General features: G+C 48.8%; 1 protein-coding gene across 1 annotated transcript in view; it reads right to left on the bottom strand.

The window, feature by feature from the left end:
* The window catches only part of esamb (endothelial cell adhesion molecule b), a 38438-nt gene that overhangs the window by 1425 nt on the left and 11872 nt on the right, over positions 1-25141 (bottom strand). Inside the window, exons 2-5 of the mRNA XM_056611806.1 lie at positions 9613-9758; positions 6924-7125; positions 5078-5233; positions 283-405 (exon numbers count right to left, since the gene is read on the bottom strand). Of these exons, the coding sequence (XP_056467781.1) occupies positions 283-405; positions 5078-5233; positions 6924-7125; positions 9613-9758 (627 nt within the window). The remainder of the gene's footprint in view (positions 1-282; positions 406-5077; positions 5234-6923; positions 7126-9612; positions 9759-25141) is intronic.

Raw genomic sequence — 25141 nt, 5'->3', positions numbered from 1 at the left:
AGCATGTATCATATCCTTTACTTAACCAGGTTGAGTCTCATTGAGGTTAAAATCTCTTTTACAAGAGAGACCTGGCCAAGATGGACAGCAGTACACAGTTGCAACATAAAACACAAGACAAAGTACAAGTTCAATACTAAATGCAATATTAATAATACATTTAATCAGTGACTAAAACCTTTGCAATTTCCAATGGAGTCCGACATCAAACTCTTTAGCGTCTCCCTGTGCACCCCCGTCCTTGTGACGCGTAGAGGGGTAGAGTGTGAAGGCGCTACGTACCGCTGATGACGTCCAGGCTGACGGAGCAGCTGTCGGAGCCCGCCGTGTTGCTGGCCCGGCACACGTACTTCCCCGACATCCCCTTGGTCAGGTTGCTGAGCCGCAGGGTGCCGTGGCGCTCATCTGGAGGCCAGACGCAGAGTGAGGACGGGCGTCGGGGCGGCAGACAACGGGGGTGTTCACGTAGGGGGACACACGGGGGGGGGGGGGTCCGGGGCATTGGGGTGCACAGAATGAAAGAAGCCCCAAGCTAACGTCGTAATACTAATGTACGGTGTACACCCTTTGGTGTGTGTTTGTGTGTACAGTTAACACAAACACACACCAATATTATCTAAACGAACACATATTACCCATATTAAGTAATGAAGGTAATCTATTAACATGGGTAGGTAGGGAATACACATACACAATTTGTGAGACATTTAGGGATACACATTAAAGAACACACTAGTTTGTAGTCCTGGTTCCAATATGAGGGTTAAGGCCAATATCTTTTACTACTACTACTTCGTTTTAGTAAGTATGACTTTAATATTAATCTGTTGTAGCTATTATGTTCTCTGTATTGTATTATATTTTCTTTGAATGAATGGATGTGGACAGCATGAAGGGCGTTTTGGTGGGTCAGCTTCATAACCCCTATGTTGTTGTTTCATAGAATAGGTCATGATGAAATTAAGAATACAAATAAATGCACACAAAACGGATGGACTTATCAAGCAAATCCTCTGAAATCCACATGAGAGCTTCTGATGAACGTGCTTTGTGTCTCCATCTGGATGCCCTGAGCACCTTTGAGCGAGCAGGTCTGCTGCGGGGGCCTTTCGCTGTCCCGGTGACGGCAGGTGCCGCGGCTACACTGTGTGGTCCGAGGCCACCTGACTGGACAGCCCTATTTTAAGGCCACCCCCTGCTGTTTCTGTCTGATGGGATTAGGCCGTTAAACACCTTACTAAGGAACCGTTTAGACCTGGAGAAGGCTCTTGAAGTTTCCGCTACGCCTGGAGAAATTGTTAACTGAATGCAACTTAAAAAACAGAGTAAATAAAACGAGTGTAAAATGAAAAAAAATAAAACAACCAATAATAAGCGTGCACCTGTGGGAATCGTACCTGCTCTGTGGCATGTCTGTGTCTAAATCTTCAAAATTGCCTCTTATTAAGAGTAATTCATCGCCTGAAACAGCGTGTGGATTACAAAGGTCATTGTCATCACTGTTGGTTCTGGGGTTTTTATACCAAAACGAGATAAATATTTTAGCAACAGTGTGGGATTAGGAGGATACACTTGGCAAGCAGCTTAATACGTTCATGTTTGTTTTATAACTGGGTTATAAATAGTTCTCACTTTCATCTCCGCCCAAATGTTGGGAGCACAGAACCCATTGTGGTCACGGCGGGCAATATGCCTGGGAGCTGCTGCTGCTCTTGATGAATTAATCCCTGGCCTGAAAAGCCAGTTGTTAAGAACTAAACCCAATTGTGCCAGATTAGCGGAGACCCGTCTGAGCGCGTGCGGGGCGGCCATTGTGCGCCCAATGCAGTGAAGAGGTTGCCGTCTGACAGGGGCCGAGGGGGGGGGGGCTGTAACGCATCGGCAACCCGCTGTGACCCGCTAGGGGGTCTGATGTGAAGCACATTGAGTCTGCCTTGTGTTGTGTGAAATAAAGTTGACTAGGCTTGACTACTGCACTAGTGATGGAGTGTGGGGCGTCTCTAAGAGTCTGGGGTGGAAGTCTGCAAGCGTGTGATTAGATAGGCTGTCTACTGGATATGTTTTAATGATCCAATAGCTGTTTCAATAGAGGGACAGGATTAGGAAACACATTGATGTATTGAACAATGTACAAAGTTCTAATTTCAAAACCTAAGAATAACAAACTCCTGTCAAGTATATTGAATGCAGAACTCAAATAGCACTAAGCAATAGAAACTGTTGACAAAAAACAACTTTTCTGACCCTAGACTGACCTGTGAAAGGACCTGTCAGTCACAATAGGCATGGAGAAAGAAAAGTATATTTCTGAAGAATATATTATATAGTATATCACCAGTCAGAATTATACTATAGTTCTGACTGGTGAAAACAGAGGGCTAAAATCAACAACATCTCTAACACCTACATTTAAAGGGATAAATCAACCCATTCCCAAGTCTTCAGAATAACGTCCTCGTAACTTAAGTATAATGTTTTATTCACTCACTAAATCACTTGAGGTCACCATTCATGGTTCTACCTGCAGCTGGATTCAACAGGCTTACCCGTTTCGGGGCCTGTTAATTTGCGGGCGATTTACCTGCATATCCCTCATTACATGCCTCCGTAGCTCACATAACTGCCTTGTTACCGCAGGTCTCATGAGCAACTGGCGGCGGCCTCATTACGTGATTGATAGAGGACGGCCTGATCGTCTCATTGAGCTCTGAGTTGATTTGTCCTTTAAAATAACCCCTTCTAGACACGACCGAACGTGACTGGGGAACGTCGGTGGGCATTACGTCAGATGGTCTTTCTAGGAGGGAGGAATCACAGATTATTGGGTATGGTGGAGGGTTGGGTGAGGTTGGATAGTAGGCTGGGATGGGATAACATGGGATCGGATCCCCTTACCCATGAACCCAAGCACAAGCAAAGGCTTTGGGCAGGCTCTCCACTCTGTTGTTTTTCCAATGGAGAGAATGAGAGAGAGACAGAGAGGGAGAGGGAGGAGTGAGAGAGGGAGAGCATATGTGAGCGTGAGGATGGGTGAGGGTGAGGCAGAGGCGTAGCGGACAGAAGCAGTGAAATGCGGTGGTGTTCTGGGTCCGCCGTGCGCGGGCGTCTGAGAGAGACGCGAGAGAGAGAGAGAGAGAGAGAGAGAGAGAGAGAGAGAGAGAGAGAGAGAGAGAGAGAGAGAGAGAGATGGAGAGGGGAGAGAGAGAGAAGGAGGGGGAGAGTGGGATGAGATGGGGAGGGAGAAAGAATAGATGCAGAGAAAAAGAGAGACAGAGCGGTAGGGAGAGAGACAGAAAGAGAGAGAGACAGAGTGGTAGGGAGAGAGACAGAAAGAGAGAGAGACAGAGTGGTAGGGAGAGAGACAGAAGAACCAGAGAGTCAGGGAGGTAGAGAGAGACAGACAGAGAGACAGAGACAGAGACTCCACCACACCAACAGCCCGGTGAGGAAGGTTGCGGGGTCGACAGCCAGGTCAAACGATGTTAGATGTCAGAGATTGAGAGAGAGAGATCATTTCAGAGGAGCCTGTAGGATGAAGCAATGGGGAGCTTTGAGCCGGAGGGTTCACCACGCAACACAACACAAAGACCCTGGCTTAATCAGAGATCGAAAGAGAACACTGTTCCTCCCCCCCCCCCCCCCCGAGATGAGTGCAGCGGATGAAAGCAGACGTGCCAAGTGCAGGTCAGCTCCGAGCATAAGTCCTCCCGTCGTCAGGCAGATGGTGCCTCTACCTCAGCCATGTCTGAGCGCCGACCTCTGAACCGACCCAAACCGTGCTACCTGGACCGACAGCCAGACAACCCTAATCACAATCAAGAGGACAGCTCACCACTCCCCCCTCTCTCCCTCCATACGGGGGAGGCAGTCCTGGAGGGGGGGGGGGGGTGAACTTGAGTACCCGCCCTGGCATATGATTCCAACCTGTCCGCTGGATAAGTAGATTTCACTGTGTGTGAAATGTTTGAGCATGAAGTGGGTCGGGGGCAGAGTCGGGAACACAGGGTGGGTTCACCGGGATACACATGTCCTCCGGCTTGCAGGGAGGTCCTCCGCGCACAAAGAGGAAACATTAATGTCATCGCCTTTGTCGCGCCGAAGAGCTCACTCGTGGGGTCGTGGTTTATTGATGATAGGGAGAAGGCACGAACCCACTCCAGATACATTCTGTTACAGCGCTGGAGGTAGTGCCGGGTCGGCAGGCTTCTTAAGAGCGCTGTCGTCATCGCGGTCACGACAATCTGTATCACCGTAACACAATTTACAACCAGTGTGCATGGGCCTCATTTTGAACCTCAGAACAAGAAACTACTGTCAAGTATTTTAAATGCAGAACTCATATAGCACTAAGAAACGGGAACTGTTGACCTAAACAACCTTGTCTGACCCTAGAATGACCTGTGCAGGACCTATATGTCACAATAAAGTATATTTCTGATTTCTGAATATATTATGTATCACCAGTCAGAAATATCTTATATTACTGACTAGTTTATCGATTATAGGACAAATGATGTTTCATTTTGTTACACCACTGGAGGTAGCGCAGGGACGGCAGGCTTTAAAGAGCGCTGTCGTCATCCAGACACAACAATCTACATCGCCATGACGACAACACAATCCCTCGTCGCGTTTCGGGATCTCAGCCCTGAGCCGTCCACGCCGGGGGCTCAGCGCTGACACGGACGGACGCGGTGTGAGGAGGAGGAGGAAGAGGAGGAGAGGGAGGAGGAGGAGAGGCAGGAGGAGGAGGAGGAGAGGCAGGAGGAGGAGGAGGAGGAGGAGGAGAGGGAGGAGGAGGAGGAAGAGGAGGAGGAGAGGTAGGAGGAGGAGGAGGAGAGGGATGAGGTGAAGGAGAGGGAGGAGGAGGAGGAGGAGGAGGAGGAGGAGGAGGAGGAGGAGAGGGAGGAGGAGGAGAGGCAGGAGGAGGTGGAGGAGGAAGAGGAGGAGAGGGAGGAGGAGGAGGAGGAGGAGGAGGAGGAGGAGGGGGAGGAGAGGGAGGAGGAGGAGATGGAGGAGGAGGAGGAGGAGAAGGAGGAGAGGGAGGAGGAGGAGGAGAGGTTGGAGGAGAACTTACTCTGCATGGGCGAGAAGAAGATCTCTGAGGTGGGGGCCGCCTTGGTCCACTTGTACTGGGGCTCCGGCTTGCCCTGGCTGGACCGGCAGCCCAGGGTCACGTTCCCGTTGAGGACCGGGTCGCCTTCCAGGGAGCACACTGGGGGGGAGGGGGGCACTGGGGGAAGGGGGGTCAATAACGTTATTGATCCCCGAGGTCAGTGGGGAGATAGGAGTGAGAACAGCAGCAGGAAGACAGAAGAAAATAGAGGCAGCAAGTATCTTTAAAATAGAATCAAATACAAATACAAATAATATACTTTGACAACATATTGTGCAATAGACGAATGATACACATGTAATGTAGTGATAACCGTTAAGCACGGGTTACACAATCTTTTCTCAAACAAACTACTGGCAATCAAAAGAATAGAAAGAAGATAAAGGTATGTTCCAGCGTGATGCTAGAGCGATGGACAAAGGAAAAGAGTGACAAAAAGTTTCTGAAAGTTTAAAATAGCAGCAGCTGTTGCAACAGGCTGCCATTGGTGACCGAGACATTCAACCGTACCACATCTAAAGAGACCATTACGACAATTATGTTAGCAGAATGGTCGAATAGTTCCAGTGGATATTGTATAGTATTTCTGCTTGAAACGCCCATCCCTTACAATAACACTTCTGTGTGGTTGTTCTATTCTGTAGCATTGGAGTAGTACAAGTGCTGCACCGAACCAAGATTATAAAAGAGTGTAGCGACAAACCTTTACTTTGTAGTCTTAGTGACCATAGTGACATCTCAAGAGATCATTCAGCTCCACAAAGTGCGTTCCGACCTCAACAATAAAAGCGCTTGAAAATATAAGCGCAACAAACAGCACACATCCTGAGATGCTCCACAATAACTAAGATATCAAAACCCCAAAAGTTTATCTCCGGCAGCACAAAGACAGCTGACTCAAGAACAGAAGCAGGCCGGGACGCTAGATGCCTCCCATCAGCCATGCCCTTATCCTGGCCTTGTCCGGGTAGGCGAGACAAGGAACCGCAGACGTAGCGGTGTGTGTGTGTGTGTGCATAGCGGCCTAATGAAAAGAGGACACGCCGGTATGGACCTGTCTGCTTCCATCTGTTGCTGCTTACATGACAATACATAACCCGAGCTTTAGCGCAGCCTGCGAGCCAGGGAGCCACGCCCCGGAGCCTGGCCCCGCAGCGCAGAGGTAAGTGCTGGCATATGGTGGACTAATAGACCCGGGCCGAGTGCTTCACGGTTCAAGGGGAAAAAAATACGTACTGAAATACTGTTACGTCTCTGTTTCTGTTTTCTACTGGATTTAAAATCAGCATGTCAGCTCTGTATTCCAGAGGAGCTGCTTCCTGTTCGAGCGGCGAGGAGGGAAATGCAAACCCTCAACTGACTCAATAGTTAGCCTTATTGTTTCATATTATGTTCTTTTTCTGGACACCATATGGTTACATTGTTGGCGACCCTGTCCTGTTCAAATAAAACCAAATGTACATCTGCACTATTGTTTGTTGTATGTAAAAAGGAGTAACTTCGGCTTAGCCTATGTATAATGAATAACCCTAACCCTAACCCTAAATCTACCCTGTATGTTCTGCAGACTCATCCTCAACCCCTTCTATGATTAATAATGTACCGACGCCCCCCCCCCCCCCCTGCTAACCCTAACTCCTAGCTCTACCCTGTACGCTCTGCAGACTCATCCCAACGCCCCTAGTATGATTAATAATGTACCCCCCCTTGCTAACCTTAACCCTAACCCTAACCCTAACTCCTAGCTTTACTGAGTCATCTGCAGCATTTACATTAATAATGGACCAACGTCCCTGCCGCAGGGTACCTTTGACGTTGAGGTGCATCTGTCCCGAGAGGCCGGACCGTCCCGGGACAATGACGCTGCACAGGTAGCGGCCGGAGTCCGACTCCTGGGTGCTGTTGATGAAGATGGAGAGGTTTGCCGAGGGCATGCCCGCGCTGAAGCCCACGCGGCCCGTGAACTCGTTCTCCCCGTAGCCCACCTCGCCCGAGCTGAAGTTGATCACCTGGAACATGGGGAAACGGTGGAGGTTTAGCTGCTGTCCTGCACTGGAACACCTTGATGTAAATGGACAGCGAAATTCTTACAGTAATCTACTGTATTTATATGTCTCCCCCTCTCATTTTCGTCCGCTTATCCGGGGTCGGGTCGCGGGGGGAGCAGCTCAAGCAGGGGGCCCCAGACTTCCCTTTCCCGGGCCACATTGACCAACTCTGACGGGGGGATCCCGAGGCGTTCCCAGGCCAGTGTTGAGATATAATCTCTCCACCTAGTCCTGGGTCTTACCCGAGGTCTCCTCCCCACTGGACGTGCCTGAAATACCTCCCAAGGAAGGCGCCCAGTGGGCATCCTTACCAGATGCCGAATGATGATACATTAATAATGCTTACTGGCAAAACTGCTGCCAGTACTTTAGGCAAGGCAAGGCAACTTTATTTATCTAGCACTTTTGCACTGTTTAAGAATAGCAGAAAGCTAAAGCAAACATACAATAAAATGTAATAATATTGCTGTGAAAAGTCTGGGGATGTGGATGTGGAAAGGCCGTGGTGGAAACAACCCGATTTAGGGCACTATGCGTTGATCGGATATACGTCGGAACAGAGGCCGTACTTTCTGTTAACGCGGTCTCGTTCAATCGGGTAGTTGAAAAGTGAGGGTTTGAGCTGGTGGTTGGTTTGTTGGTTTCGTATTGTTTAGCGATGAACTTCTATCTGCAGCAACCCTCTCCCCTGGAACAACGGATATTTTGCTCCGATTTATTGGAAGATATAGCGATATATTTGCCACGGGCCAAGTGTCAGAGATACCGCGAGATGGACACCATGAAAACGGCCGATACGGACACTTTTCAAGTTCATGAGGAACAAAAAAGGATTTAAAAAGATCATCGACATTGGCACCAAAAGCTTTTTGTATTTTATGAATTAATGAATCAATATTTGTCGAATTTCTCAGGTCTAGATTTGGCGCCACTATGGAAGGGATTGAGGTGAAGCTAAGAGTTTTATAGTGATACTTTACTGTACATTCTTTGGACCCTACGTTGGTATTGCCCGGCTTTTTTTGCATGACTATTCACTGTAATATACAAATGCTTTCAAAACTGTTTAAATCTTGACACTGTAATAAGCAGGGAGAAAATCTTAAATGAGTGCACCGTATATCAAATAAAGACTCTACATTGAGCAATCTACATGTCGGGATGCATGTCTCATCTCACGGCCATGATACATCTACATCCATCCGGCCATCTAACGGCTACCGTTCCACATCAAACATCAGAGTCCCTGCAAAAAGGCACATCAAACCGTTTTAGATTGGACCGTATAGCGATCATTCTGCGCCCTTCATACTGATAATCCTGTCAGGGATGTACAGATGGTGACGTGGAGTTTTAGGCTGATTTCCTGGTCGAGATCAGATCAAGGGCAACTGACAGTGAAACTCCACGGATTATAATAATCACCACAAAGACCACACACTTCCATGCAGATGCACACACGCTCATTCATATGCATACCCCTATAGCTTTACGCAATCACACACAATGTTGTGTAGAGTCGGGCTGCTGCAATGTCATTACTGACACGCATCCCTTCATTAGTGGTTTCCTGCCGTTGTTTATCGCCCGTGCATACATAGTGTAATAACCACCTCTCCGTTCTACCTTCCCACTGGATGCCTTTCTCAGGTTGCTTCGCAGGCTGGCACGCAGCCCTGAATCCTAAAGGCTTTGGCTGCTGACTGGGTTATGTGGAGGTGGAGAGGTCGCAGTGTTGAACAATCTGCTGCACACAGGGCACTTTGTGTTTGGATATTGGCCGGTCGGATGTACGTTGGAGCAGTGGCCGCACTTTGTGTAAAAGCAGGCTCATCCAATCGGGTGTTTGGATGGTGGGTTGGGTTTGTTGGTTTCTCGTCGTTGAGTGACAAACATAAAATCTATTTGCTGCAGAAACTTCAGGTATCAGTTTAGTAGGAGTCCAGATATATATATATAGAGAGAGAGAGAGAGAGAGAGAGAGAGAGAGAGAGAGAGAGAGAGAGAGAGAGATAGATAGAGAGATGCCGGTTTCTCTAGACTGAGACTCTGGTGGGAGACCGGCCGTTACAGAAGACCATCTCTACCATCTCGTTCCCTATGATCCCCAGGGAGGATCGTTCAACAGGAACAGACGCCCGTCTGAACGAACACAGTCCATCCATGTGTTCCCCCAATCCTGCAGCATACCATCGATGAACAGACGCCTGTCTGAATAAAAACTGTCCATCAATGTCAGCCCCCAATCCTGCAGCATACCATCGATGAACAGACGGCAGTCTGAATAAACCCTGTCCATCCATGTGTTCCCTCCATGACGTAGCATACCATCGATGACCAGACGGCTGTCTGAATAAACCCCGTCCATCCATGGGTTCCCGCCACGCTGTAGCACTGGCTCTGGTGCGTCTCTCATCGTGTTCAATTTGGCTCTTGTGCGGTGCTCACCTGCTTGGACCCGTTGCCCATGAAGAGCCAGACGACGGAGTTCTTGGCGATGTCGGCGGTGGGGCTGTACCAGGCTTGCAGCACCGCCATCCTCCCCTTCACCACCTCCATCTCCAGCCGGGGGAACTCCACTATGTGGCTGTCACCTGTTGCACACACACACACGCACACACGCACGCACGCACGCACGCACGCATGCACGCACGCACGCACGCACGCAAGCACGCACGCACACACGCACACACACACACACACACGCGCGCGTACACACACACACACACACGCACACGCACACGCACACGCACACACGTACACACACACACACACACACACACACACACACACACACACACACACACACACACACGAACACACACAAACACACACACACACACAAGAATGGTTTAACATTGATTGAGTTCGGACCTAAAAGGGTAGAAATGAATCCCTATGCTTTAAAAAGCATTCCCCTTTGATCTTCATTCTCTGCCGTCACCATCAGCTCATCTGTGTCCACGCCGGTTTGAAAGCAGTGCGTTCATAACAGGTGGTAAGAAAATGGTTGGTAAGATTAACATACAGGAATGGAGTGGATTTTCCAACTGTCAATGTCGAGAGCAAGGCTTACGAGGATTTGAATAGCACATGTTTGATTGCTGAAGTTAGACGATAAGGCAAATGATAAAGAAGATGCACGAATACAAATTATTATATGTTAGGAATCATTTTGTGCGTATGTCCAGGAAGGTACTCGTGTATGTAACAGCATGAGGCATCATCAGCATGCCAATAAGAAGACACAGAAGCAACATACAGACAGACACACGAAACAAGATTACACGATTAAACCCAACCTAGGCGGATCCTCCATCGGTGGGCTCAAACCATTTCTCCGTAGTATTAAAGCAGATCTTGAGCTCTTAAGGCAACAAGGTTCAGAGGGTCATGTAATCTTTAACCTTAGACTATAGCCTTCGGTAATGACCCAAAACAGTCCTCACTTGGCCAAGAGAGCGTTTGAGGGTGATGAAATATCAATGTAAAATGAATTTAAATCAAATACCCATTAAGTCTATACAATACATATAAACATACGGTAGAAACGTACTATAGAGAATGCATTCACAAGATGCCAAAGCCAATTGATATTTGTTGATTTGTCTGACAAGAAATCAGAAAAACAAGAAGACCTTGTAGGATGAATAGAATACTCAATACTCATCCCTGTCCCCCAAATCACTCACTAGCAACCAAAAAAACAGCTTTAAAAAAATAATCTCCCACTGCATCACACGAATAAACACCCCTCCTGGGAAAAAGTTGCAAGAGGCTTTCCCCCATCGAAACACTGAAAAGCAGAGGCAAGTCCTTGAAAAGTTTCACTGGGGACAAAACGAAGACCAAGACACCCTAACGAACGAGGATTCAGAAGGGGGTGAAAAGCGAGGGAAGAGAGAGAAGTGAGAGGGGAAGAAGAGAGAAGAGGAACTGGGGGGAGGATCTGGAGAGTCAGAGACGGCGCAGGGGGCCGTACTCACAGGGCGCCCAGTCCCCGGAGGCAGACAGCTGCAGCTGGATCATCCGGTCCCAGCAGTCCGGGTCCCCGTCCGCGGCACTGGCAGCGGCGGCCATCGTGAGGCCGGTCCCCGCCGGGTCCAACGACAGCAACAAGCTAACCGCGCACGCCGCCACCAGCGCCCGGCCGGGCCCCCCCCCGGCCCGCCCCCCACCCGGCTCCGGGTCCTTCAGAGCGCACGGGACGCGAGGCTCTTTATGAGAGAAAGGGCGGGAAAACCTCCCCCAGAACCTTGGAGGTGAAGCACGGTGAAGGAGAAGAAGACGAAGAGGATGGAGAGAGAGGTGGTATCATCTGGTGGTGGTGAAGACGAAGGGCAGGAGCAGCTGGGAACCACCGCCCCCCCCCCGCACACACACACAGCTTCTGTGGTGGCACGCCTTCCTCCTCGCCTTCTCTCGGTGTGAGGGCAAATTTGTGAACGGGGAGGGAGGGGGGGGGGAATTATGATGCTGGTGGTGGTGGTGGAAAGGGGGCGGGGCCGGTGATGGCAGTGAGAGAGGGGAGGGACAGAGGGGGGATTTGTGATGCTATAATTTGTAGCGTTATGGAATGTTACGGAATGTTATGGTGCGGTTTGGCATGGTATTGGGATGTTGTGTGATCTATTGACATATGGTGCGTAGTTAATGGAAATATAGGAAAGAGAGAGAGAAAGAGAGACAATAAGCATCTCATAGAGAACGAAAGAGAAATATGACATGCTCATGGGAAAAGATATGAACATAGGGAGAAAGAGGTAGGCAGAGACAGAGGGACAGAGAGAAACAGAAATAACCAAAGCAGAGGAAGACAAAGAGACAGGGAAGATACAAAGAGCTAAAGAGAGCGAGAGAGGGACAAAAGAAACAGACAGAGAGACAGAGAGAGAGAAAGACGAGAGACAGGGAGAGAGAGACAGAGACAGAGACAGAGACAGAGAGAGAGAGACAGAGAGGGAGAGAGAGAGAGAGCGAGAGAGAGAGAGAGAGAGAGAGAGAGAGAGAGAGAGAGAGAGAGAGAGAGAGAGAGAGAGAGAGAGAGAGAGAGAGACAGAGACAGAGACAGAGACAGAGACAGAGAGAGAGAGAGAGACAGAGACAGAGACAGAGACAGAGACAGAGAGAGAGAGAGAGAGAGAGAGAGAGGGAGAGGAGGGCAGAAGTGGGATGCCTTCTTTCTTTTGAGTTGGTTCTGGGACAATGTGACCCCCTGCGTCGACTCGTTCCCTGGGTCTCTGCCGTCAATCTGGTAAATCCTGCTGACTAATCCCTAAAGAAACGCGGGCTCAATCCCATAACTCAGCCCCTCACTTTGCGGCCACCAAGCCCTCACCACTGGACATGGATATGATGTCAGCACCGCTGGCTGTGGCGGACTCTACCACGCCCGCTCCGTCACCCATCAGGGGATTACTTTGACTTACTTTGAATTTAACCAACGTTCGAAAGGTTTTTACTTTGGGCTTGACAAAAATCTGTTTTACTTTTCAGACTTTGCTTTCGCTATTAGACCGATTTGTATCTGTCTAATAGTATGGTCTACGCATTATTAATATTTTGTATACAATATTTTTTTATTGCACAAATATACCATCCCATTTTTCTAGAACATCCCCACAGCGTTCACAGAGTAAGCACACAGAGTCTGTATAATCAACACATTTACTCATGAGCTGTATGGTGGTGTGAGAGAGTGTGGGTGAGTGAGTGTGTGCGTGTTGGTCTGTATATATGCATGAGTGTGCAACCCGTTTTTTAAATACAAAATCTTATCCTTTCTAATCGCAAAGCCTGCTCTGATGCACCAGGGCCAGCTTATGTTAGGGTGAAGCGGGGTGGAATACCCCCCATGCCATGCGTGCACAAGATTAAAAATGACTATACATCCCTACTATATACCACCACCACCACCACCCCCACCATCACCGCCACCGCCACCACCACCGCCACCCCCACCGCCGCCCCCACCACCGCCACCACCACCGCCACCCCCACCACCGCCACCACCACCACAACCACCACCACCCTCCACTACCACCACCACCACCATCCTCCACCACCACCATCCTCCACTACCACCACCACCACCCTCCACCACCACCCTCCATCACCACCACCACCACCACCGCCACCCACCGCAACCCACCGCCACCACCACCACCACCACCACCACCACCACCCTCCACCCCAGGAGCAGCGGGGCCGTCCCCAGCACTGCCAGTCCTCCCTACGAGACCCCCAAGTCATGAGGACGTCGAATCCCTCATAACTCCTCTTCACACATTTCCATCAGTCAAAACCTGCAGAAATCCCTTCTTTCATTCAAGGGAGACAAATGTGTTTTGAAACCCAATAAGGGAGACAAGTAAACAAGATCCAAACAGACAAATCGAGGAAAATAAGCGTGGATGACCCCGTGGCCGTCTGCGTTCTGAGCAGCGGCAGTCGGTAGATGAATAGTCAAGGCGTACTCAAGAACATCAATCGAAAGGGATGGTGGCAGAGTGACACACACACTATGTCGACTCCACGCTGTCGCACGGCTCCCCAGTGCAACACAGGAGCCCCCTATGAATGCACACCTGGGTTTGTCTGATGGATGTGTGGACGGCCGTAAATGCAACAGGAGTAATGTGCACGTAAGGGGGCTGCCTTCACCTTCTCCTAAGAGCTGTTCCTGCGCGTCTCGGCCTGGGTTTATCCCCCAGAGCTGTCATTCCATTGTTTATGAGACGCAGGGGGAAAATCGTCCTTAATCCGTCCGTTTCTGCCCATCTGGGTTTAGAGAAAGACGAGAGACACGCCATTTAAGACGTCTCTACGGATTGCGTCTCAAAAGCACCGCCCCGCACCAGAAGGGCCGCACAGAAGTGAACTTCATTAAGCTTTAGACATGATACTATTGTGTCTGTAAACGGTTCAGCTCCTTTCATTGTTTTCTGTCTGTAACGTTTTTTTGATCTCCTAGTGACCTGATGTCCTCCAAGAGAAAAGCACACAGCACACACTGAAAGCAATGGGGTTGTCATCCACTAAACGCCCACAATGCACATGGGCCTGTTCTCAATTATGAGCTCAGAGGTGCGTTGGGGGGCAGTGAGTGTAGTGTTATAGAGGATCCATAGAGGGCAGCAAATTCACACATTACACACATCACTTCACAGCCACTTAGTCTTCAAGCAGGAGAGCAGGAACATATACTTGTTTTGAGAGGAGAGGAGACATAGAGAGGGTAGACATCTGTTTGGACAGGGGGAGGACACTGTGAGATCCCAGGTGTGGGGTCATGAAATGGGAGAGATCCCTGGTGTAGGAGTCCTACTATGGGAGGGATCCCAGATATGGGGTCATGAGAGGGGAGGGATCCCAGGTTAGGGGGTCATAATATCGGGGGGGGATCCCAGGTGTGGGCGTTGAACCCAAGACCATGATTCCTCAATCACTAGTTTAACACACCGTATGCCTGGCGCAAAGAAAATATAAAATGGTAACAAACCGTTTCTTCAAAGTTATTATACACTTGAAATGACCAACTATATATTACAAAGTATAGTGTCAAAGGTAAAAAGGAATATAGTTAAATGGTATATTCTAATTCTAATGCCGCTTTTCCACTGCATGGTACCAGCTCGACTCGACTCGACTCGACTCGACTCAGCTCGCATTTTTGGCGTTTCCACCGCGAAAACATGGTATCTGGTACCTGAAGTGGCTGCTTTTTTTAGTACCGCCTCGCTCTAGGTTCCAAGCGAGCTGAGCCGATACTAAAAGGTGACGTCGGCAGACGGCCGGCCACTGATTGGCCAGAGAGTGTGACGAAGTCACGAGAGCGACATGGCAACCATGCTGGTAACAGCCATAGCAGCGCCGCAACATATTCCACTTCTTCAACTTCTTCAACATGCCAGCTAATAATACGAACACGAATACCATCGCATCGATGTCCTCCATTGTTGTTATGTGGGTTCTGTCCATGTGTGGGTTGTGTAGGTGTTGTTTGCGTCGCGTTCAGCCGACCCCGCCCACGTCCAGGAGGTACTATTTACGGTGGAAAACGACCCGTGCTGCTACCGTGTCGAGTCGTGTCGAGTCGAGTCGAGTCGAGTCGAGCTACATGTGAGGTGGAAAAGCGGCATAAGAAAACGGGAATGGGGAAATCTCAGCAGCATCGGAGTTCACTCTGTTCGCTCACCTCTACAGAGACGGGATTGAGTGGATTCACGTGTTTAATTAGACGGTTCAGATGAGCCGTGGCCTCTACGGTGTAACCAGGTGGCGACAGGTGTTCCTGTGTTCAACAGGCGGGCCTACAGCGGTACGGGGAGACAAGGCACGTTCACCGTCATGTATCGGTCTGTACATGATCTCCTCTCACCCGCGTCAGCTGTCTGTCTACCACCACCTCGTCCTCGTCGTGCTCCCACACTCACACGCACACACACACACACACACACACACAGGCAAGTGGGAACACAAACATGCACAAACCCACACATGCACACAAACACGCACGCCCACATACATAAACAAACACACTCAAGTGTCAACACAAACATGCGTACACACACAAACATCCACGCTCACATGCACAAACACACACGCAAGTGTCAACACAAACATGCGTACTACACACACACACGTCAAGCACACACAAACACCCACGCTCACGTACACATACAAAAAACCACACAAAAACACCCAAGCTCACATACACAAACACACACACAAACACCCACGCTCACATACAGACACATACACACACACCCACATACACCTGCTTGCTTATCAAAGAGGATATGCCGCCTTTCGTTAAGCTGCTTATCCACAACATATGAACGCAGCGACTTCCATTCAAATGTGCCGGGTCATTGGTCAGAATGCTTAGATTGTGTTCCTTGCGTGGTACTTTTAATTAAATGTGATGTCATATTTTAATACCGCTTACATCACACAGTCATTTCTGGTGCACAACGTCGACTTTAATTAGGAGCTCGCTCAGGTCTTTGAAGTGATTTGGTTCATAATTAATACAGACAGAAGAAGCTGCTATCTTAATGATCTGCTGTGTGGTAGCATTAGCCCTGCGAGGAAAACCAAGACAAGAGAAAAGCAGCGACTACTGTATGGATCTGTGCTCATTAGAGCCGCAGCCTCACAGTTCAGTATTAAACAAAGGGACAAACACTTAAACACAGTGCAACACGGTATAAGTCACTAGATCTTTACTGGCTGTTTTCAGTGTTTCCACTAGTGTTATCCAGAACAGGAGTAGAAGTAAGTGGTTGGTGTGGCTCTTACCCGCATAGTTCATTATTATTTTAGTTAACCTCAGTCGCTTCTGGATTGTGTTCGACTCAGTTTCAATCAGCTCTTTTTTTCAAATCAACTTATTCCGGCACTATTCTATTCCGTTATATTTGTCAACGACGATTGTGCTGGGAGAAAACCGTGACGCTATACAATTATGAACACAAAGAAATGTAATGAATAAAATATGACTTATTATTTAAATACCTCTCGTTTACCTTGCTGTGGTTAATATTCATGCTGGCAGCATCATCAAGTGGAGTGTAGCCCCACAGATTCTGCATTGTTGTTCTAGGGTGTAAACCAACACGGTATAGCATCCCAGTGGGGAATGGTGGTCTTGGTTGAAATGTGAAATCTGACCCAGATTTCAGTTTCAAAGGAGGACAAAGCGGTTAGGAAGAAAGGATATGAGTTCAAGACGATGTCGCTGGTTGTGTTCTCTGGGTTTTGTTGACAGCCAGGACGTGATAGGGTATTGGGCACACACAAAGGCTTCTCAGAGCTAAAAGTGCAAATTGGACTGAACCCTGAAGGCTTCAAACAGATGGTGCTTCAATAATGAATATTTGGAGATGGGTCATTTAAATCGGAATACATTAGTGTTGGATATTCAGGAGCTATTCTGAGCCATGGTGACGCTGTCGTACTATATGTCTCCTTCACTTTAAACCGCTTTCTAATTGATTCTCTATGGGCACATTCAAGATTTGACTTAGACACTTAAGCTTTGTTAAAGAGAAATCAGCGCAAGCGTTCACATATGAGCAGGGATGAGAACAAGAGACACACGAAGATTCACAGGAATGAATCACTTTTAGGATTAAACACACAACACTGACAATCTACAGAGATTCATTGTGGATGTAGTGGTGCCAAACAAATACTGTCACAAATAAGGTCCACTCATCGTTTGGGTCTCATTCTAAACAAACGGCAGTAGTGGGGTAGAAAAGTGTTTCGGTTTTAAGATCCTCTCCACTTTCAGGGTTGGCAGGTCATTAAGTAACGGGGAAAACATGTAAAAAAAAAGACACGTCGGAGACGCACGTCACACCACCGACACAGACTTCAAGCTCAAACTCACTTCACCTGTTCACGTTATTGTCGTCCAATGACCCAGCCCCTGTTGCCCACATCTCATGCTCCCCGTGCCTGTTTCATGTTCCGCAAAGACATGAACTCGCGAGGAGGAGACTCCTCCATTCAAAATTCACCTTTGACGGAGGCAGCGAGGAAATGAGAAAGCCTCTCCGGTGGCCGCAGGCACCGTGGTGGAGCGACGGCCACGGTGCCTCAGCCGCAGCCCATCCACCAGCGCCCTTCCCTGACGCAGACAGGCGCCCCGACGCTGAGTTAGATATATGGCCTTGAGCAAGGCACTGCGCGGGGGAGTGATGGATCGCGATCGGGCCCCCCGTCAACGTTCAAAAAGAGAATCTTCTTCGTTTTGAATTTGTTCTGAAAGGGAGGGGGGTGGGGGGGGTTGTGTGTGGGGATATTTATAACCAGTGTGATCTCATCGCCGTTAAATCACCCGTGACACGGTCATTAACAATACAACCTCTGATAATCATCTTTTCATTGATCACCGTCCTGCGCCGTGGGTCTCAGCCCCACTTATCTTGGTAACGGGCGGCGGAGTGACGTGATGGGATGGGGGGTGAGGGGTGGGGAGGAGTGCACGCACCTCACTCATGCATCATACATGCATACATGTGTGTTGGTGGGTAGGTGAGCAAGTGTGTGTGTGCGTGGTGTGTGTGACACTGTGAACATATTTGTGTGTGTGTGTGCATCTGTGTGTTGCATGCAGTGTTTGTGATTTGAATACGCTGTGTGTGTGTGTGTGTGTGTGTGTGCGTGTGTGTGTGTGTGTGTCTTTCTGGTGTGTGTGTTTGTGTTTGGCGTGCGCAGGTTGGTGTGTGTGTGTGTGTGTGTGTCTGTGAGTGGGGGAGATTGATTTATGTGTGTGTGATTAGCTTCTTTGTGAGTGTATGTGTGTACATTAATCTGTGCACTACTGTAAGTAATCATGTCTGCATGTGGTCCTGCGCTATATGTATGCACGGACGCTTGTGTTTGCGCTCGTGTGCGGTATGCTTTTCCGTGACTACAAAGTGCCCGTTTAGCTCTGATTCTCATTAAACTGGGCGCTATGCCGCTCAGAGATGTAAGTGCTGCCTCCTCTTAACAGGTTGCTGCTGGATGTGAATCATTATGCATCGGCAGCAACAACAAACACCCTAGTGTGTGAAGCCTCTCTGGCTTGTGTCTCGCTGCCAGATGCCTGGCAGGTTTACAGCTCGCGTTGACTTCTAACACCGAGGCCAGCTCCGTGGACCGGCTTGCTGAACGCATCACAGAACCCAAAGCAAACACTTTGATGAGATGCAGGGGAGGGGAGGGGAGGGGAGGGGAGAGTAGGTGGGGGAGGCCTGCTCCACTGAGGCTTTGATCGCAGGCGAAGCGACAGAGAAATACAACAGATTGCCCATCGTTTGTGATGGAAAACAAAGGCTGATTGATGGCGAGTCGTGATGTGCTCGTCAGAAATACCTGATGCTTTCATCAGACACGAGAGGCGGAAACATAGACGAAAGGTGTCTGTTTCTGTGTGTTAGAGCAAGAATGTGTGTTTCTGTGTGTGTTTCTGTGTGCGTTGGTGAGAGAGCGGGAGAGACACGGAGAGAGAGCGAGAGAGAGCGTGAGCGGGAGAGACAGAGCGTGCCAGAGAGAGAGAGACGCTTGGATCTTGTTTTTGTTGCTTGTAGTTTCTTATAGTATCGACATAGAGGAAGTGTGTCTGAGAGCGAGAGTTAGACAGAGACAAAAGCAATGTCTACACGCTTTTATTTTTAAATACCGCAACACGTGTAAACGTTCGGGAAACAGGTGCTATTTGTCACCGAAGACATCACACACAGCTGCAGCAGCGCACGTGAGCGAGGCCGTCGCTGATCTCAATCTGGTGGAGCTCAAAGGCCTCGGTAGTACAGCTGTCCATCATAACCGCCCCCCCCCCTCCCCCCCGGTTAACGCCGGGCTCCCTGTGGCAGGGCGCGCTGGCAGGGAATGAAAGGGAAACTATGAGCCTAAATGGGTCTGCGATGTTACACCACAACACGGAGCGCCAACCCCGCGCCACGCCGTCTCTGGGCCCTTTGAAGGGGATATTTATAAACCATTAGTGTGGAAGCAGGGCGCGGGCGGACGCGGCCTTATCTCCAAGATCTGACGCCTGTCTCCGTGCAGGAAGAGGGGAAGCGCTGGTGACAGAGTGACAGAGACGGGGAGGATAGGTCGGCTGCCGAAGCAGTGGGGGAGAGTGAGTCCCACCGGGGATCGACTGTGGAGGCGGTCGAGGTGCTGAGGAGCCTGGACCGGCCTGGACTGGCCTGGACCGGAACCACCACCATTCGTGGGTCTGAATTAGACGGAGAGCGGAGCAGAGAGGCGCCTGGGCGTGGGGTGGATGGACCGCCGTTGACGGTGGTCTGAGTTCATCAACAACAACGACGAGTCTGCGCTGCTGTTTTCAAAACCATGACTTTTAAATATTGCGAACCCCCATTGGAGGTCTTGGTTACAAGAAATGTACACACATTTTACAGGAAAACCACCAATGCATACATAAATAGTATATAAATATATTTTCCTTTGTTCATATTTTGTTTAAAAAGTTTTGTATTTTTTCTGTATCTTAAGTTGAACCTCAAAGTCATGACTGACAATATTAATTAGGCCAAAAATCCAACCCATGACCCATACCTTAACCACGGAAATTAGGTCATTAAAAATGTAACATGCCTAGCTCACATGGGATTCAGCCGGATAGACAGATATATATGAACCATGTTAAAATATTCAAATGTAGAATCCTAATATGGTTCCCTGGATCCAGAGTTGTTATGTATAAATGCAAGCTCTGCAACAGAGGAAGTCAGTTTAGGAAAGAAGGCTCTAACTGTGTGCGATTAAAACCCTTACGCAATCACATTTACAATTATCCAAGTGAGGCTGAGAACAATCAAATGATCAATTAAAGGCCATTAACTAAACAAGAATAACACATTCAAGTCCGACTGGTGTGTCTAGTGTTCGTGGAGAACTGTAGAACAAGGCTTGGGCTTTGCCTGGATAGAACACACTTTGCCATGGAGTCATGGAGAAGAGCCGTATTATTATTCGGAGCACTAGTGGGCTCAGATGGCCAATGATGACGGCCAATGTCCTGCGATTGCTCCCCACACATTAGTCAGTTCTAATACCTGCATGTACGCACCCAGGAGACACACACACACACACTAACGCACACACGCACTTACTTTCCTACCTAAACACACAAATCGACAAACACATATTCAAAGACACACACACACAAAGAAACACACACACACACACACACACACACACACACACACACACACACACACACACACACACGTATCCAAACAAACACACACAAAAACACAAACACATACTCCAAGACATACACACACAAACACACAGTCACATTCACACACACGCACGCACAGGCCAACACACTCACAGAGAGGAGTGCACAGGGGAGCCCAGTCCATAGGAAATACTTAGGAAGCGTGTGGCCCCCAACTGAGCCCAGCAGCGTGTTGCGACTAGCCTGGTCACCGCCGCTGCTGCTCCTAAGGGCCCTTACATCCACCAGCCTCCAGCCTGTTTAATGCACCACCAGTAACCACAGCCCACCTCAAGGCTAAGTTGTTGTGATGGTGATGGTTGAGTCGACAGCTGGGCGGTCTTTCTCCTGCTGACAGATTGCTCGAGGATAGGTTTGCGAAAGCTCTGATGTCTGACCTGTGACTGCCCTGCTGGCTGTTTAGTGTAGAAACCGCTCGACGTGGGACGATAAGTACAGCTATTGTCGGCCATTGTGGCTTCATTAATATTCTTGCTCTAAAACGACATTCAAATCCAAGGAACATTTCTGTACATTGTCTGCCTCACTTTGTGAGGAACACGGCGATAAGATGAACGGCATTAAATTACTGTCGTTTGGTGATCCTTACGCAGGTTCACCTCAGAGAAGGTGAGACGCCAGGCCAATCTAAAAATCTCCCACTCAGTCCCAGGATGAGACATCACTCATGATCTAAAATATAATTATTACCCTTATCTTGCCCCCCCCCCCCCCCCCCCCCCGCCTCAGGCAGTCCCTCCTCCATTACAGGCCTCAGTGTTCAGCGAGGAGGAACCCTTTGTCGCCCGGGCCTCGTTAAGGGACCTGTAGTGCTCTTAATTGTTCCGCTGACGGATGACCTCCCCGGAGCCGCGAGCCGTGTCATTTCATTCGCCGGTAAAACCGTTTCTTGACCTGTTCTCCGAGGGTGCCTCACCGCGCTAATGCGGCGCTTTAATTGATCTGTGGGGACGGTTTCTCGTTCGCCGGCTTCCAGTGGGAAGGCGGTGGTGAGTGCCGGGCGTGTCTCGCAGCAGTCACCTTGATGTTATTAAAGGGGTTCAGTCGTTTCCCCGCGCAGGGACGTTTCTGCAGCGTGGACACTTTGCAGGGTCCTTGGACCGAGGGCTAAGTGCGTTTGATGGCTGGCTCCCGATAAACCTGGCTGGTTTCTTGTATTTTGTGTGTTATTCCCTTCCCTCGATAGCCCGGATGTTGGGTCTTTTGTGTGTCTGTGGTGTAGAGTGAATCTTATGAGCAACACAACTGTAAGAATAGAGCTGCATAGGTTTATAGTCTATAGTCTATAGGCATGTATACTTAGTTCTACTGTAATGCTCATTCAAACAAACGATACTAAGTGGCAAGTGCACTGTACAGACTTCGTTTAGAAACAAAATAATGAAATAATTAACATTTTAAAGATTGAAACAAACAGAGAGCCTTAAAACAGGCGCTTACAGTGTCATTTCATTGTTGTGGGCGATTGCTAATTCAAAGTGGGTGGAGAAGTGCAATCAGCACGGCTTATGTCAAAGTGTAAAAGGCTTAAATGGTTCCCACACCCTGTCACGATGCGTTTAGTGAGCTGGCCATTAGAGGCCTCCGGGGCACATGGCACGCCACACACGGACCACTCCACCACAACGAGACTAAGGCTCTTATAAAACAACCTCCTGGATGAGACATGCATGGATACGTTCACCTGCTCGACTTCACAGCTCCAACAACTGATTCTTTCTTGCATCTACTGTGTAATCCTCTCCAGTGTCTTAACTCCACACAGCCTACTTCACCCCATCCTCAACCATTCCTCTCTGATGTCGATGTGAGGGACCCACACACACACACACACACACACGCATGCACGCACGCACGTACACAAAAATACATAAGACACACACACACACACACAAAACAAACTCAGACAAACACACACACACACACAAATGAATACACACACCCACGTACACACACAAACACACGCACGCACGCACACACACACACACACACATAAACACACACGCACACACACACTCTGGTCATTTAGAGGAGGAATTGGGACTTTGATTGTATTAACCCTGGGTCCCCGTGTTTACAAATTCTTCCCTGTGAATTCTGAAGTATACAAACAACAGTTGTGGTCTAAGCTTGTGCCTCATCTATTAAAATTTGATATTGTGTTTGTACAATCTTGGAGAAAAACACTTGAAAAACACTTAGGAATAATGTCATTTGAACACTAATCACTGTCAATGAAGGAATTAGGGCATAAAGACCTTGCATAGTACATCAAAGCAAAAGGCATTGCATAGAACTTCTTCATTTAAATAAAACATAAAGATGAAGTTATATAAGATAACAAATATTACATTTGTTATCTTTGCCTATTACGTGATTTATTTTCCAATAAATCGAAATATTGCTGCAACATCTTGCTGACTCATTTAAATTCATCAAGGCATGGGGATTTCCTCTTAGCAGATAAGAGATGGATTGTTCAAGCTGCCAATCAAAATCTGTTTTATTCTTTGATTATTAACTTCACCTTGGGCTTTAGGTCAATAGGTTATAGGTTTGCAGCGAAAGAGGAAAATACCAAAGGATTGGAATGGATAAGATGGTTGTAAGAAAAACAACTGTGGGGAAAGTGTGTGTGGACTGGACAACAACAAACAGGAGTTTAGTTCTTTGTCTCTCTTTTAGTCAACATCCACAAGTGGTATTTCAACTACATTTTGATCGATTTTTTATCAAACTAAAAACCTTTATATTTTCTGGGGCCACGTTCGTTTACAAAGTGGCACGCAAAATACTTAGGTTTTTAGGTGTTTCGAATGAAAACCTGTGTATCTTCTGAATGCCATGTTCGATTACAAAGTAATTCTAGGTGCCGTTTGTGTCAGGGTCCGCCCCTGGTTTTCCCATTCACCTGCCTGCCACCCTGATCTCCCCTAATTAACCCAACCACCTTCATCTGTGCTCCCCCTATAACAGTCCTCTCCTTTCACTCAGTCCTTGCCAGATTGTCTCTTGTTTCATTCAGAGCTTTCCCGCAACTCCCGATTGACTTCGTCTAAGCCACTCTGCCTGTTAACGAACCCTCGCCTGTCTGACCTCCTGCCTGCCGCCCAGTCCCTGTCGGTCTGTCTGCTCCTCGGTCCCCGTCTCCTGATCCATCTGCCTGACTTCCTGTTATCGAACCTTCGTCTGCCTGACCTCCCGCCCGACGTCAAGTCCCTGTCGGTCTGTCTGCTCACCAGTACCCGACTCCCGATCTGCTCTTCTGCCCTCCCGTTGCCTACTCCTCGCCTGCTGACCCACCGACGATTCCCTGCCCACCTGTCGGTGACTTTACTTTCTGCTCTCTGCCTGCCCAATCCTGTACCAGAATAAATCCTTGAAAACTGTCGTCTGTCTCTGCACTTGGGTTCTGCCTAACCCCCCCGTTACAGTTTGAGGTTAGGTGGCTTTTGATTTAACCTCAAACGCTTCCTAAAAAAGCGTCAGCATGTTCTCGAATCAAGCCTGCTCTCACCTAAGGCTTACCGGGTGACACAACCCTTTTAAGAACCTCAATCGCCGCTTGCGTGCCCCTACTTTACCCAGCCATGCACCTGTACAGCTCTGTGGAGCTCAGTCGAGAGTTGGCTGCGAAGGGACTAAGCCTTTAATTCTGCGACGATGCATTGATTAGCTGGGATGGATGTGGGGCTGTCATGGGGCCACTCAGGGGTCCCTGGGGGCGGAGCTCAGTGTTTGCGAACGTGTCTTCCGAGGCGAGGATGATGGAGTGTGTGTGTGTGTGTGTGCGTGCTTACAGTGACACAAATAGAATCATTTGCCATGGTGGTGTGTGAATGCAAGTATACAACCGCTGTCCTGAATGTTATTTTACGTCTGTTTGCGTGCGATGGTGTGTGCGTGCGTCTGTGCGTGTGCTGACATCCACGTGTGTGTCAGTGTAACTCGTAATGCTTCTGGGTACGTGGTTGTAAACCAACCATGATCACAAAGATCGGCAAGATGCACCAGTGCCAAAGTTTAGCGAAGCTACCATTGGCCTTTAACCCTTTCACCTCCAAAGCACCGACACCCACTCGCTCTCCTCCAAGCCCCCCAGCCATCTCCCTGGCCTCCTCTCTCCTTTCTGCTGCTCTCTCAGAGATAAAGGACACTCGACATCGCTCTCTGTTTCCTTGGGCCAGGCCTCTAAGCCGACTCTCT

This window comes from Gadus chalcogrammus, chromosome 16 (assembly GCF_026213295.1).
Source record: "Gadus chalcogrammus isolate NIFS_2021 chromosome 16, NIFS_Gcha_1.0, whole genome shotgun sequence".
In the NCBI taxonomy this organism is placed as follows: Eukaryota; Metazoa; Chordata; class Actinopteri; order Gadiformes; family Gadidae; genus Gadus; species Gadus chalcogrammus.
This window is presented reverse-complemented; position numbering and strand designations above follow the sequence as displayed.